The sequence below is a fragment of the Grus americana genome, chromosome 14 (genome assembly GCF_028858705.1).
Source record: "Grus americana isolate bGruAme1 chromosome 14, bGruAme1.mat, whole genome shotgun sequence".
NCBI classification, from domain to species: domain Eukaryota; kingdom Metazoa; phylum Chordata; class Aves; order Gruiformes; family Gruidae; genus Grus; species Grus americana.
In genome coordinates this window covers 12,241,147-12,254,985 of record NC_072865.1, presented here as the reverse complement: position 1 = coordinate 12,254,985, position 13,839 = coordinate 12,241,147, and the positions used below count along the sequence as shown (strand labels likewise).

Genomic DNA, 13,839 nt, shown 5'->3' with positions numbered 1-13,839 from the left:
AGCCTTGGTCCAACACACACAGCCCCAGAGGCGGCCAAGAGGGTCAGAGCAGCTGAAGTCCTGGCAAAGAGGAGCCGCACCAGAAGCCACCGCTCATCTGCTTCCCCGTCGCTCTGCAAGATCCCAGCACCTGCCACCGCACCCGAACACAGCATCAGCCCGGCAGACAGAGCCAGGCAGGAGAGATGGGGAGAGCCCAGCAAAGAGCAGGAGAAGAGAATTCGCTGCAAATCACCATTACAGGCACAACACATGAAAATGTCAGTCTTGACTTTGATGTGGTGATTCATGGGCTAGTTTTTATGAAGCAAAAGCGCACTGCAGCTGTGGGGTTACCCACACAGCAAAGCTCCAGAAAACACTTGGGTGTTTGCATATCAGAGCAGGACTACAAAATAAAATCATCGCTGAGAGCAGTACTTATGGTCCTGGCAGTAGCTGACTGACAGCTTTGGGAAAAAGTGTCGCCCAGGGATGGGAAGGATGGGGAGGACTTGAACAAGGTGAGCTCTGGACTCCAAATCTCTCATAAATTCCCACACACCCAATTCTGCACATGCACCGACATCCTCATCCCAGGTCTCTTCCTGTGTCTTATCTCCTCTGAGCAGGCTAAGACAAAACTGAGCTGGATCCAAAGCCAAGCTCCTGTTTTACACCCAGGACCATGTACCTGTCCAGCTCCACTGGCATCCAGGGTAGCTCCTGCAGGGTCCAGCGCCTGCAGGAGATGGCCCGCATTGGGGAGGCCAAGCTCAGGGACCGCAGCAAACCTGCAACTCCAGAAGCTACAGACGGTGGGAGAAAAAAAGCTGCTGTTTCTTCCAGCGCAAGCGTGAGCAGGATCCCTTCTCTTGGCAGCAACCAAAAGTGATCACAGCACAGCTGGGGCAGCGTGCAGCTGGCTTTGGGTCTCCAGGGACAGGAGGAGAGGCCAGAGGTGACTGCAGAGGCAGCTCGGATGTGCTGACTGATGGAGATGGTTTGCAAGGAGGGGAGAACATGTGCCCTGGCAGGAGGGAGCACTGGGGACACCCTGCCCAGGCTGTACCCATCCCCACCACTGACCAAGCTCTGCCAGGGGAAGGGCCCCAGCAAAGCAGAGCTGGGCAGCAGCAAGGGCTGGCATGGGGCGTATTTCCCAGAGGAAGGGCAGGATGCTGTGCTGCTGCTGGGATCCTTGTTACTCATGTTCTTTAACGAGCTTCTGCTGGGCCCTATCCAAACACTGCATCCACTCTGCCCAACACCCATCAAAAACTGGGCTGCTACAGGTTTGACCCAGTATTTTGGGTGCCCACCTTCCACCCCCATGAGCCGTGGCCCAGAGCACAGAGTGAGTCCCCCGGGACCAGGCAGGCACTGCTGCCTGAAGCAGGGAAAGCACGGTAAAACCAACTGCTCTTCCAAAGCTTTTTGGCTGAAGGGGAACCCAACACGAGTAGGTTGATACGGATCAGTGCCCGGCCAAGATGAGCCCTTGGGCAAGGAGACAACGTGCCCTGCCCCAAATCGCTGCCTCCCCAGGACACAAAGCAGGATGCAGCTCACAAGCCTCTTCCTGCAATCCCAGCTTCTATCTCTGCAGACCTTCTGCTTCCTCCTCCCTCCCCAGTGCCAAGCTAAACAGCAGCCTCAGCCCTTTCGGCAAGGGTGGCTTTGCCAGCACCCACCTCCTGTGGGCAGGCCAAACCAGGACAGGTAGCCCCCAGGCAGGGGGAGAAGCCTCAGCACAGCCCCAGAAGGAGCAAGCAAGCCTGGGGAGCTGGCAGCATCCTCCAGCCTGTGGGGAAAGAGAGGGCAATCACAGGGGGAGCAGGACTCCTGCTCCCTGAGCAAAAGAAACTCCACAGCCAGCAGGCAGCCATGGGACCCAGGTCCTGCTGATGCTCCACTCGCTGCCCCGCTCCAGCATGCACCTCCTGGGGTAGGGACTGGCTCCGGCCACGCGAGAGCCCCGTGCGTGTGATGAGCGAGGGTAAGCACTCAGCTCCCATGGCCTTCTCTTTGCAGAGGCAGGAAGGGAGGGAAGAGGGGCAGATCCTCCCTGGGGTGTTTGCAGAGCACTGCTCAGGCAGGATGGGAGCAGGCTCCTGCTCAGCAATGCAGTGGTGGTCTCCAGGTGAGACATCCTCCCCTGCCTTGTCCAGGATGCAGCTGCAGGGCTTGGTGGGGTATGGGGCTAGCAAGGAAGTAGCTGGGACAAAAAGAAAGATGTCCCCCTGTCCACCCAGCACCTGCAAGTACCTAGGGAGACACTTACCCATCTTCCTGCTGCCCCAGCTCAGCTGGCTCTCAGCGGGCCGTGAGCTCCCACGGAGGAGATGGGGACCATGCACACACCCTACATCAGCTTCCCGCAGCACACCGAAACCTAGGCCATGGTGCTCACCAGCATCTCCATCCCCTGCCTGCAGGGCATCTCCCATCACAGCTACCAGCTCCTGTGTCAAGGCTTCGGACCAGCGGAGGGCAAAAGGGCAAGCACATTTCTATTAATAGCGACAAAGCAGGCAGCGTGCATGGCGAGGAGACCCTGCTGCACAGGAGAAGCGAGAGCAGCCGATCAGTGAGGTTTGTCACCCGGCATGGCAGGCGGGTGAGCTCATCAGCAACGCCCCGAGCGCCAGCTCTGAGCTGGGACGCACGAAGCACGGCGCGGGGCGAGCACTGAAGGCGCCTTTGTTTCCCCCCAGCTGAGCTGTCCCCTCCGTCTCCCTTGTTAAACATCCTCCAAAATACAAGGGGGGGTGAGTGGGGGTTGTCAAAGAGGTCTGTGATCCCAGGAGGGCGTGTGGCTCGCTGAGCTGAGCCTCTGCTCGGGGTTGTGGAGGAAGGGAAGGAATTCATTTCCTACGCTAGTTCGGCTCCCAGCCTAAATGAGGTTAATGGGGTGGCTGCAGGAAGCAAGGGGAAATTGCTCCAGGGTTGCTGCGTGGAGGGCAGCGGGTGCAGATGTGACCGACCCAAGGTCACTTGGCAAGCAAGAACCGGCACATTACTTCTGCAACGGCTAGCAGGAGCGAGTAGAGACCCCGCACCAGCCTGCGTCCGTGTCTGTGCCCACGCTGCGGTGGGCAGGGGATCAGGCTCATGTGCCGGGGGTGGGCGCATGGGTGCTGGTGTTGGTGCACAAGCCCTGCCCTCAGGGCTCTGGCAACCGAGGTGTGAAACCACGGAGCCTGGGGATGGAGGCTGCGGCAGGACATCAAAGGGCTCCTGGGGGGAAGGCGGCAGACAGAGTGGCCACAGTGACACAGCCGAGAAAGGACTCAGTGTTTCCCCGGGGGCCCATGGAGCCACTGCTCACTCGTGGGACACCTCCAGCTTCGCATCTGCCTCTGGCACTGACAAATGGCTCCCACCTGCTGGTTTCTTCTGGGGCTTCTCTTGCAACCGAAATCCTGCGGGATTGCACTGCTTCACTGGGCTCAGGCTTCGGATGCAGGCATCTCGGGACAGGGAGCGACGCCAGCCTCCCCTCCTGCAAACTCATTCCTCTCCAGGTTTGCAGCCTGTCCCGCTGCCGCAGTGGGATGGGGAGATGTCAGTGAGGTCTCCGAGCCTGGGAAGGCCAGGAGCCGTGGCAGCAGATGGCTTTAGCATTAGCTAACTCAGGCGGGATGGGCTGGGGGGATGCAGGGCAGCTCTGCTGGGACAGGGTGAGCCAGGGGACCAGCACCAGGACGCTGCTGGTGTTCAGGACAAGAGAGCAGTATCTCCTCTGCTGCCAAAGCCTGCCCTAGAAGCAGCACCAAGCACGACGCTGGCAGAGGAGCTGTGTCCCCTCCAGCACCCCACTGTCTGTCTCCACCTTGCACCCAGGCCAGCTCTATTTTTAGACCCCCTTTGGGGACCTGCTTCCACAGTGCAGAGATAAGGGTCTGGGCATAGCCTGCAGCTGCAGAGCCCATCTCCCCCTCCCTGGCCTTTGCTCTGTCACAGGAGTGAAAGTCAGGTCTTGCTCCAGCATCCTGCAGAGAGGAGGAAGAGGAGGAAGAGGAGGAAGAGGAGGAAGAGGAGGAAGAGGAGGAAGAGGAGGAAGAGGAGGAAGAGGAGGAAGAGGAGGAAGAGGAGGAAGAGGAGGAAGAGGAGGAAGAGGAGGAAGAGGAGGAAGAGGAGGAAGAGGAGGAAGAGGAGGAAGAGGAGGAAGAGGAGGAAGAGGAGGAAGAGGAGGAAGAGGAGGAAGAGGAGGCTCTGGCCAAGCCAAAGCAGGAGTTTCCTGGTATACAGACCCAGCTTTTGCAGGGGGAAAGACAAGATAATGCACATGGAGTTGTCACTCCAAGCAAAGCCAGTCTGCAGCCTGACAGAGAGCCCCGGGGAGGGGAGATGCTGTTTCACAGCACCATAATGCTGTGAGGCTGCTGCAGTGAGAGGTGCATGGGGACCCCCTGTCCTGCGGCCACAGCTCTCCTGTCCTCTGCCTGCCCCTGGACACGCTTCCTCCTGCGCCAGGTGAAGGCTGGGGGCGAGGGGGGCCGGGGGGAAATCGGATGCTGGGAGTGATGGCCATTGTTTGTAGCTAAAATAAAAGCCAAGCAAAAATAAATCCTTCCTGTTGGCGGAGGCAGGGCCCTGGGACACCCTGCCTGCGCAGGGCTGCTTAGAGCTGCCACCAGCAGTAAACAAATGTTTATAGCTCCTGGGATGCCATAAATAGGTGGGGTGTGGGCCAGGGAAGGGAGAACAGCCAGGGGCTACCCCAGCACCCAGTGACGACAGTGGAGACGCCCCAAGCCCCAGGAGGAGCCCTGGAGGGAGGTCACCCACCCTGTGGGACAAACAGACCCAGCGCAGCTGGAGGAGTTGCTTGCAGCAGATAAACCACTCTGCCCTCTCCATGGGCCGATGTTGGGGTGCCTGCAAGAGGCACCTGGGCATCAGGATGTGCCTCCATACCTTGCTGTCTGTCCCCAGCTTCCTCCTGCCCCAGCACAGGCTGCGGGCATCACCAGAGGGGCGATGCCTGAAGTGGGTGTTGGCAGCCTCCTCCAGCCCCAGCTCGCTGCTTCCCACCCTGGTGGGGCCAGCTTTCCCCTGCTGCTGCTCCTTGAGGAAGACGATGTCCTCCTGAGCTCTTTGCTGAGCTCCCGGGGCTGTTCCTGTTCCCATTCCCAAGAAGGTTTCTTTCCAATGGGGAGGAGGCAGGCACGCAGCCGGTGAGGAAGTGCCTTGGCGGGGGTGGTGCAGCGCTCCCAGAATTGTTCCTTTGTGCACAAGACAGGAGGACAGACTGCCGCCTGCCTGCACCCTGCCTGCGGCCACCGCTCCTCCGGTGCAGGCAGGAGGAGCACCCTGCCAAGCAGGCAGGAGAAGGGCAGCACTCAGCCCCCGGGCAGGCAGCAGGGGCGAGCAGGGCATCTCTGCCAGCCAGGCTCAGCTTCCCAGCCAGCCATCACCACCTGGGTGTGGGGCAAACTGGGATGACTGGGACAGGCTGGCATTCCTGGCCCCACCAGCCTGGGAAGCACCTCCTCCTTCAAACGTGGCTGGCTGTACAGCTACGGAGCAACTTGGTGTGCTCCAGCCCGGAGGGTTTTTAGAGAAAAGCCAACCATTAATGATTACACTTGAGCTCTGACAACATCCTGTAACAGTGGAAGATTTGCTAAGGGGCCACTCGATGCACATGAATCATCTCCTCCCTGGAAACAAGGGCCCCTTGAGTGGGGCGGATGGGGGGAGCACCTCTGACTCGGCATCCGACAATATCAGCAGGAGCCTGAGTACTTGGGGCTGGCTCCTGCATGGCTGGGACCCCCCCCACCCTCCCTGGCTCTCCAACTGCCCCAGCCAGCACCTCTTCCCACCCCTCGCTGTGATTAACCCCCTTGCTGTTAGCCCAGGACCCCAGTGGCTCCCAGCTCAGACACCTCAGCACCCCCGAGCATTGCAGAGCACAAGGTGACCTCAAACCTTTTGACCTATCCCCCAAAGTCCCAGCACCTCCCCGCTGCCTCCCCACCGCCCCACGCACACCTCGTGCCCCACCAAGCCAGGCTGCAGCCGCAGGGCAGAGACGCACGTCTCCTAGGGATCTCATCATCATGGCCTTACAGTAACTAATATCCTTAGCTGATAACCTTGGAAAATCAATCCCAGGAGATGAACGTGAAACCTGCTTGCTCAAGAGGACAGAAGGTCCCCCGCCAGCTCTCCCTCTGGGCACAGTCACCCGCTGGCTTCTCTCCTTACACGAAGGAGCCTGTGAGGGTCCACAGGGCCCCTCCGTCCCGCTCCAGCCCTGGGAGAGGGGGAGATGAGCAACCAGAGAGGTGAAATAGCAAGAAGGCTGCCCTGGCTGTGTCTGCTGAGCCTCCTTCAGCTCTTCCCCATCAGCTCCAGACACACACCCCAATGCTGACAGCAGCTCGGGGGGGGATTCCTTTCCCGGCACGGCCCCAGCGGCACGGCCAGCTCAGCCGCTTTCAGCGGTGCTTGTGTGAAGGGTCCTGCGTCTGGCCCCGTGCCTTTGCCAGCAGCAGCTCATCTCCCCAGTATAAATAGCTCTGCAGAAAGCCTTATCGCATGGCCTTGCTCCCAGCCGCTCGCCCACCCCAGCAGCCAGTCCAACCTGGGGCAGAGTGGCAGAGCCGCCCTCTCAGCAAGGCTCTCCCCAAGCCCTCCTGCTTCAGCCTGCCCCTCTGTGCTGCCAAAGCAGTTTATCGGAGTCCTTGCCACCCCCAAAAAAGCGGAGAGGGGAGTAGCAGCACAAACCCAGGGGCTGGTGCTCTGTGCAGCATACCCAGCCAATGCCAAGAGCGCAGACACGAGGGAATCAGCCGCAGGAGCAAGACCCCAAACACCCCCATCCCAATGCGCTCTTTTCTGAAGGAGAAGCAGTTTCACATCCTCCCCACAGTCTTACACATGAAAACAGGAGTCCTGAATAGAGAGAAGCATAATTACAGGCTGACAGAACTTGCACAGGGCAAAGATTATCACCCGTGTTCATGCCCCTGCCAGGTCACACACTGCAGAAAGCATCGCTCACTGCTGGGGGGCCAGTCAAGCCTCTTCTCCATATAACTGGATTAAAGGAGAAACCGGAGAACAAGGGGATCATGGTGGTTCCCTTCCCACCCAGTGCCCTGCCAGCAGCACAGCCCTCGCAGAGGGAGGGGTGCTGCCCTGCCGTGAAGCCCCAAGCTGGGTCGAGGCTCTGCTGGCGATGCCCACGCTCAGAGCATGGCTGCGGGCGGAAAATCTCTCCCTCAGCGGCAGCGACTGCACACCCAGAGCTGCAGCCTTCCCCCAGGGCTGCAGCACCCTCACCCTGCCTGCTCTGCTTGGCACCCCAGTCCCTTGGGCTCATGGGGGGGTGTCACCTCCCCAGGCAGCCCCCGACAATGCTGCGGGGCATCGGAGGGGCAGAGGCTCTCTGGAGAAGAGGAGATCCCTGGGGCAGCCCTTGTTGGGCTGCAGGGTATGTCCTTCCTCGCAGCAGCTTGCATCAAAGCAGAGCAGCTTCAGGAGCGGTGCAGGTAATAATTAACAGGCTGATTAAATCACCCACAAACATCCCCTATGACCCAGGCAGATAACCACCCTGTTCCCCCTCCACTGAGGGCTTAGCTGCCCTTTCTCTGTCTCCTGGGGAAGACTGTGGGGGTTTGCTTTAGCTCACCAAAAGCAAACTTTATCCCTCTAACCCAAAGAGGCTCCAGCTGCCCCCACCCCAGAGGAGAAGGGGGGGTTGGGATCACCCTCTCTTACTGCTGAACACAGCAAGAAGTTGAGCAAATAAAAGCACCCAGGTGAGATATCGCCGAGTGACCCTGCTCAGGCAGGGCACAGGCAGCCTCCTCCCTCTGCCCCCTGAACCCCGGGGGGGGCTCCTAACCCCAGGTACAAGTTGTTTCCAGCCACAGTTCAACCCAATTAATGCAATTAGCTCTGCGTGGACCAGCTTCAGTGCTTCCAGGTGACATGTCGAAACCGGGTGCCAGCCTCAGCGGGCGGGTGGCAGGATGCTCCACTGGGCCAGCCTGGGAGCAGGGCTCGGAGGCTGCTGGCTGGAGAACACATTTAAATAATGAATGAAAAAGAGAGGTTTGAGATGCCCTTTAAAGGAATAGTCAGGCAGGGGTGAGACCTGCTGAGTAATGTATAAAAAACAAGCTTCAGGCAGAGGGGAGGTGTTAGGATTAGTCAGAACCCAGAATAAACTGTATTTTCTCCAACCAAAATTTTGGCGTTGGCCTTTTCCAAACAAACTCTACAGCGTAGGGAGCAGCAGGTTGGCCTAGGCTCCCTTCCGACAGCGGGAGAGGCCCCAGGACCAGCGCCACAGCCATTTGCCCCCCCCCTCGCAATGGGCAGAGCACTGGGAAGCCTCCCCAGGTTGCACCTTCCCAATGCAGCTAGCTCAGAGCTGGGGGCACCTGAAGCTCTCGCCTCTCTGTAGCACTCTGTCTCCACCAAACCTCTGCCTCCAGGACAGCAGGAGTTACAGCTAATTGCAGGTACGGTAGTGGGAAACCCGCTGACTCAGCACCCCAGTGCTGAGGATGGCTGTCCCATGGGCATGCCCTCCCCACCGCCCTGTGCCCAGGCAGGCACGGCCACATCACCACCCCAGGCCGGGTGGGTTCTCCGGCCCCCAAATCTCCAAAATGGACACCCCAGCCCCACTGATGGGGGTAGAAAGTTCCCTGCATCCCAGAAGGCTGCTCTCTGTGTCCTGTGCCTCCCCTTTCCCCAAAGCCAAGATCCAAAACATCTTGGGTGCAATACCCAACCCACAGGAGCAAGATGCGGGGAGGCTGGCAGGGCTGTTACGTGTTTCTAGGAGGAAAAGTCACACGACGCAGATTGTGCCTGGACCCTTGGAAGCAGAGGAGGGTACAGGACCCTCACCTAGCAGGGTGTGGGCAGGGAGGACGCAGGATTTGCAGGAAGGAGCTGGTGGATTAGCCACCAGCCAGCTCCACTTCCCGGAATGCTTTCAGCCACATTGCACAATGCAGATGCCTCTTTTCAGAGGTGGTGGGAGGAGAAACCACAGACTCCCTATGGGGGAAATATCCCTGTGGAGTCAGGGGGAGCGAGACAAGTGCCCAGCACCCAGCCTCCTGCGTTAGCAGGTGTCTGTGGGCATCCCTGCCTTCACCCCGGCAATGCCCAGGAGTCTGGGGGCTGCACCAGGCACGAGTCCGCCCTGCCCAGGGTGGGGATTGGGACCCACTCAGTGGCCCCCCCAGCCCTGTCCCTGCGGGACAGTGATGCTCCCAGGGCATGGCAGGGGTTCTCTGTGCTCAGGAGCCGGGGCTGTGCTGCCCTGGAGGATCCTCGGAGAGCAGGATGAGCGTATTTTCTCAGCTGAGAACAGCCCTTCCGTTTCCTTCCCTTGCCCAGCTCTGCCGGGAGCATCAGGTGCAGCAGCAAGGCCACCGGCCGACAGCATTTCCTACGCGCTTAACCCCTGCGGGGTGGGGGTGGAGAGGCGGAAAGCCAGTTTATCCCAGCAGGAAAGCTGACAAGCCTGAGCACAGGGGAAGATGCAACTGCTTTGGTTATTGCCGATGGCTCCATCAATGCCGGGACTGGTTCACTGTATCTGCTTTTAACGCAGGATGCAAAAACCAGCTATCAAACCTCTTGCTACATAACTTCTGTTCCTGGCTCTGTCCTTCACAACCTTGGTTTCCCAAAGTGCAAGATGATGCTGGGACCCATGAAAATGGGAGGCTGAACCCACCGGACAAGGAGCCTAAAAGGGGCTGTTCCCCAGTCACCAAGTTGGGTGGGTTTGGCGTCCAAAAAAACCCAGAGGAAAACGAAAGCCATTCTTAAAGCTGCTCCTTACACATCTCCTGCTAATTGCCAGTGATCAGAGCATACCAGCATCTCCCAGAGCTTCCTCCTATCACTTCCAGGATCACATGCGCATGAAACCCACTTCAAAAAAAAGTATTTTGAGCATGGAAACCCCTTGCAGCAAAGATCTGTTTTCGTTCCAAACTGTTACGAAATGTCAGCGTTCTCCCTTGCCTGCCAAAGAGCCTGCCTTTGATGCGATGGGATGCATATCAGGAGCAAAAATGGAGGGGGCTGCAGCAGCCGTGCCACGGGGGAAGCCTGGGGGAGGGAGGCCAAAGAAGGTGTTTTCATCCTTCCCCACTGCAGAGGCTGCAGATTGTCGGCGCAGTGTCTGCAGAGAGACACGAGCTCCCCGAGTGCCGCAACTTTTAGCGCCGTGGGGTGATGAAAGGCAGGCCGTTGGTGGCTGCTCGGTGCCCTCCCCACGGGTGGCAGGACCTGCTCTATTCATCCCGCGGGTGCCTGGCAGGGGGTGCCAGCCCCTTGTTTGCACGGTGGCAGGACAGGGCTGGCAGAGACAATGCAGAGCTCCTTGGGAGGTTTCCAACCCAATTGTCCTGCTGCTGCCCTGGAAGAGTGACGTTTAATAGATATTTTGCAGGACTGACAGCTGTGCCATTATTTTAAGGTTCCTTATATGCAGGAGGAGATGCATGTTCCTCAGGAGAGAACTGTAGCTGTGCCAGACTAGATAGTAGCTGGTGTAGGGAAGGGTTAAGGGGGTAGGACATGAGCCTGGGATGCCAGAAACCACTTCAAGCCTTCACTCTGCTAAATCGTTATCTCCTGTCCCCAGCAAGTTACTTGGCTACTGAACAACAGGCAAATCTTGGGTCTAGCCCAGTTTTCACTCCCTGTCCTCCTCTGAAAAGCCTTCCCACTGTTTGGGATAAGACAACTTCTTCAAAACCTTAAACAAAGTTTTCCTGGGCTGGGATGAGAACTGCCGGCCAGCTGCAGGCGAGACAGTTTCAGGCACACTGGGGCTCAGCGCTGCTCCATAGCAAAGGGCGCGTCAGCCTCGCAGCTCAGCACATTTGCACCGGAAAACAACATTTCCAGGTCAAGAGCAAACGCGGGAAAGAGGCAGGTTTTCCAGACAGCCCAGGCAGATAGGACAGTCCCCAGGGTCCCTGGCTGGAGGACACTACCCCCGCAGCAGTCAGTAAGGACACCAGCCCGCTCCTTCCCCGCTCCAGCAGTGTGGGTCACAGCAGGCACCTGGGACATGCAGGGCAGGGCAGTTTGTGTCCCAGCTGGTGCAGCCAGGCTGGCTTCAACCGGGATCCAATACCTACAACGAGACCATCACCCCAGTTAAGGGCAGCGTTGCACGTAGAAGGATATCAGAAGATACAGAGAGGCATATAACTCCAGTGCTTCCCTGCTCCGCTTGGCATCAGCATCCCTGGGGCCAGCTTCCCACCCCTCCTTGTCCCGCACGGTGGGGCTGGGGCAGCCCGTGGTGGGCTCAGCCCCCTTCCCCGCACTCTCCTGGCTATAAACAGGCTGGGCCCCAGCCCCGGGCAGCTGAGCTTCCAGCGGAAGGAATGGCTGCAATGCGGGGGAGAGCTCGGCACTTGCCTGGCGTGCTAACAGCTGGCCCGGTCTGGGTTTCGCACCCACTCCGCACCCCCTTCCACCGGGCTACGTGCGTGGGGCAGGCGGGATTCCTGCCGCCAGCTTGCAGGCAGCAGGTCAGGAATGATCCGGGCTCCCTCCCACCAACCCCGCTGCCTCCCCATTCCTGTGGGCGAGCTGGAGCCAAGTTTATCCCTGACACATCTCCGCTGGCTTTTCTGGATTTAGACCCCAGATAAGTTTAGTGCAGGACCTAAATTCTGGTGGCGCAAAAGGTCAGGGAAGAGTCACTAACAAGGAGAAGCCGTGTGCGAGCACAGCCCTGCTAGAGTAAAGGCTCTTGGCACAGACCACCTCCCAAATCGCGCACACATGCACTCCTCCATCAGCGCAACCTGAAACAACTCCACCATCAGCCCACAGCACCGATTCCCCCGGTTAGCTGCTGGTGTAGAGCTGAGCCCCACACCGGGTGCTGCCCAGCCTGCCAGGAAAGGCAGCAGGCTCAGCTGGAGCACAGAAAAGGATGAAGAAGTTGGCGGATCATAAAGCAAGAACAAGTCAAGATACACACAGGGGCTGAGCAGAGCTCCAGGTGAAGAAAGGGGCTGCCAGAGAGCAGGCAGAGGTTGGGAACAGGGCACCGAGCTCCTGCCCACCACTGGACTCAGCACCCCTTGCACTAGGGAAGGGAACCTGGCGAGACCCCCACACCTTCCCTTTGTGGGCCACAGCCCCCAGAGGGATCCAGCAGCTCTGGGAGATGAACAGGAGGGTCTGGAGGAGGTTTACATTAGCAAAGAGCCATCCAGGTGCCAACAGTAATTCATTACGAGCACTCAAAGCAAAGCAGGCAGGCACTGCTGCTGCTACCATAGAAGGCACCAGCAAGGCGGATAAAACAGCAGAGTGGCTCTCCCCTGGCAGGGCTAGCCTGTGGAGCAGCAGCACCATGCCCAGGCCCATCTCCACAATGTTTCAGGATGGTTTCCACAGTGTACTGGGCACCTCCTGCCCTTCCCTGTGGTGAGGTCCCAGGTTTGGTTTTGGGGGCAGGCTGGGATGCAAACAGGGTAGCCTCCCACCAGCTCGCACAGCAAGAGAATGGGGAAGCTGAGACCCTCTGCTCTGCCCTCTCCCCATCAGTGAGGTCCTATGGGACCTTGAAGGACAGCTCTGGCATCACATATCATTGACAACATTCACCCTCCTTCAGAGCTGGCAAAGCCACCCTGTCTGGCTGGCAGGCAGGGCAAGCCACAGCCATGGGGGAAGGCTATCCCTGTCCCTGTCCCCATCCCCTCCCGGGCTGCTGGGCACTGACACTGCACTCCAAGCACTGACACCGTGAGCTGCAGCCCGAGAGTCAAACTCCTCATGCTGCGTTTCCACTGCGGAAACACCACCCCATCCTTTTACATTGGGAAGGGGAACCCTTGACCCTCAAGGTCTTTCTGATGCTGACCCAGAGCTGCAGACACAGCACTGCCTGAACCACCCTGGGACTTCAGAATGGTCCCAGCCTGCAGAGCTGGAACAATGCCCCTGGCCCCTCTGTTATCATTATTGGCTGGTGCTGCTGCAGCACCTCCTAGGACTGGTCAAGGGCCAGGACCCCGGTACTACACCATGTCACCACCTGCTCCTCCTCTGCAGCCCTAGGCCACCATTCTGCAGCAGCAAGCAGCAATTCCCGTGAAAGCCTTCCTCTGCTCCCATCCAGGGATGTGCCAGCCCCCGCAGAAAGCCAGGACCTTCTCTGCAAAGTTGGCCCAAAGCCCTGGCAGGTTTATTCATATCCCAGATCAAAGTCTAACAGCTACGTGAGCCCAATGCCACAAGCTGCAGGCGGGAATCACACACATGTGGGAACGCAGCCGCTTCCCAGCAGGGTGGGGATCAGGCCCTCCATGGCTTTACAAGACCACTGGCATCTTCCCCAGCTGGGGAAACTCTCCAGATCCAATCAGCTGCATCTGGAAACACCAGTCACCTCCTTTTCAACGACCATAATTTCCCCTAACAAGTGCTTACACCCCACAGACTTGCTTACAAACCGCTGGTTTTTCACCCATCTGACCAGCAAAGGGAAACTGGTACCAGTTTGTGTCCCAACTGGCCCTGCCGCAGGGCTGCTGGGGCGGGGGGGGAGGGCAAAGGCACCCTGGGGGCAGGGTCCCACATCAGTCCGGTGAGCTGCACCCGCTCGGTTGGGAAGGGATGCGCGACCCCCAGCCCCCCCGGGACCGGGACGGGCATCCCCTCTCCCCGCCGTGCCGGGCGTGCTTAAGCACGCCCGGCACGGCGGGGAGAGGGGATGCCCGTCCCGGTCCCATCCTGTTCCCCCTTACCGCTGAGACGGTCCATGGTCCCGGAGCCGCGGGCAGCACCGGCCGCCCCGGGAGGCGCGGGCGGGCGAGTGTCACCGGTTGC

The 13,839-nt window shown here is 59.2% G+C and overlaps 1 protein-coding gene across 2 annotated transcripts in view; it reads right to left on the bottom strand.

The window, feature by feature from the left end:
* The window catches only part of AFAP1L1 (actin filament associated protein 1 like 1), a 26,384-nt gene extending 12,545 nt beyond the window's left edge, over positions 1-13,839 (bottom strand). For both annotated transcript variants that reach the window (XM_054841635.1, XM_054841633.1), the window contains exon 1: positions 13,758-13,839. In XM_054841635.1, the coding sequence (XP_054697610.1) occupies positions 13,758-13,773 (16 nt within the window). In that variant the 5' untranslated portion in view covers positions 13,774-13,839. The remainder of the gene's footprint in view (positions 1-13,757) is intronic.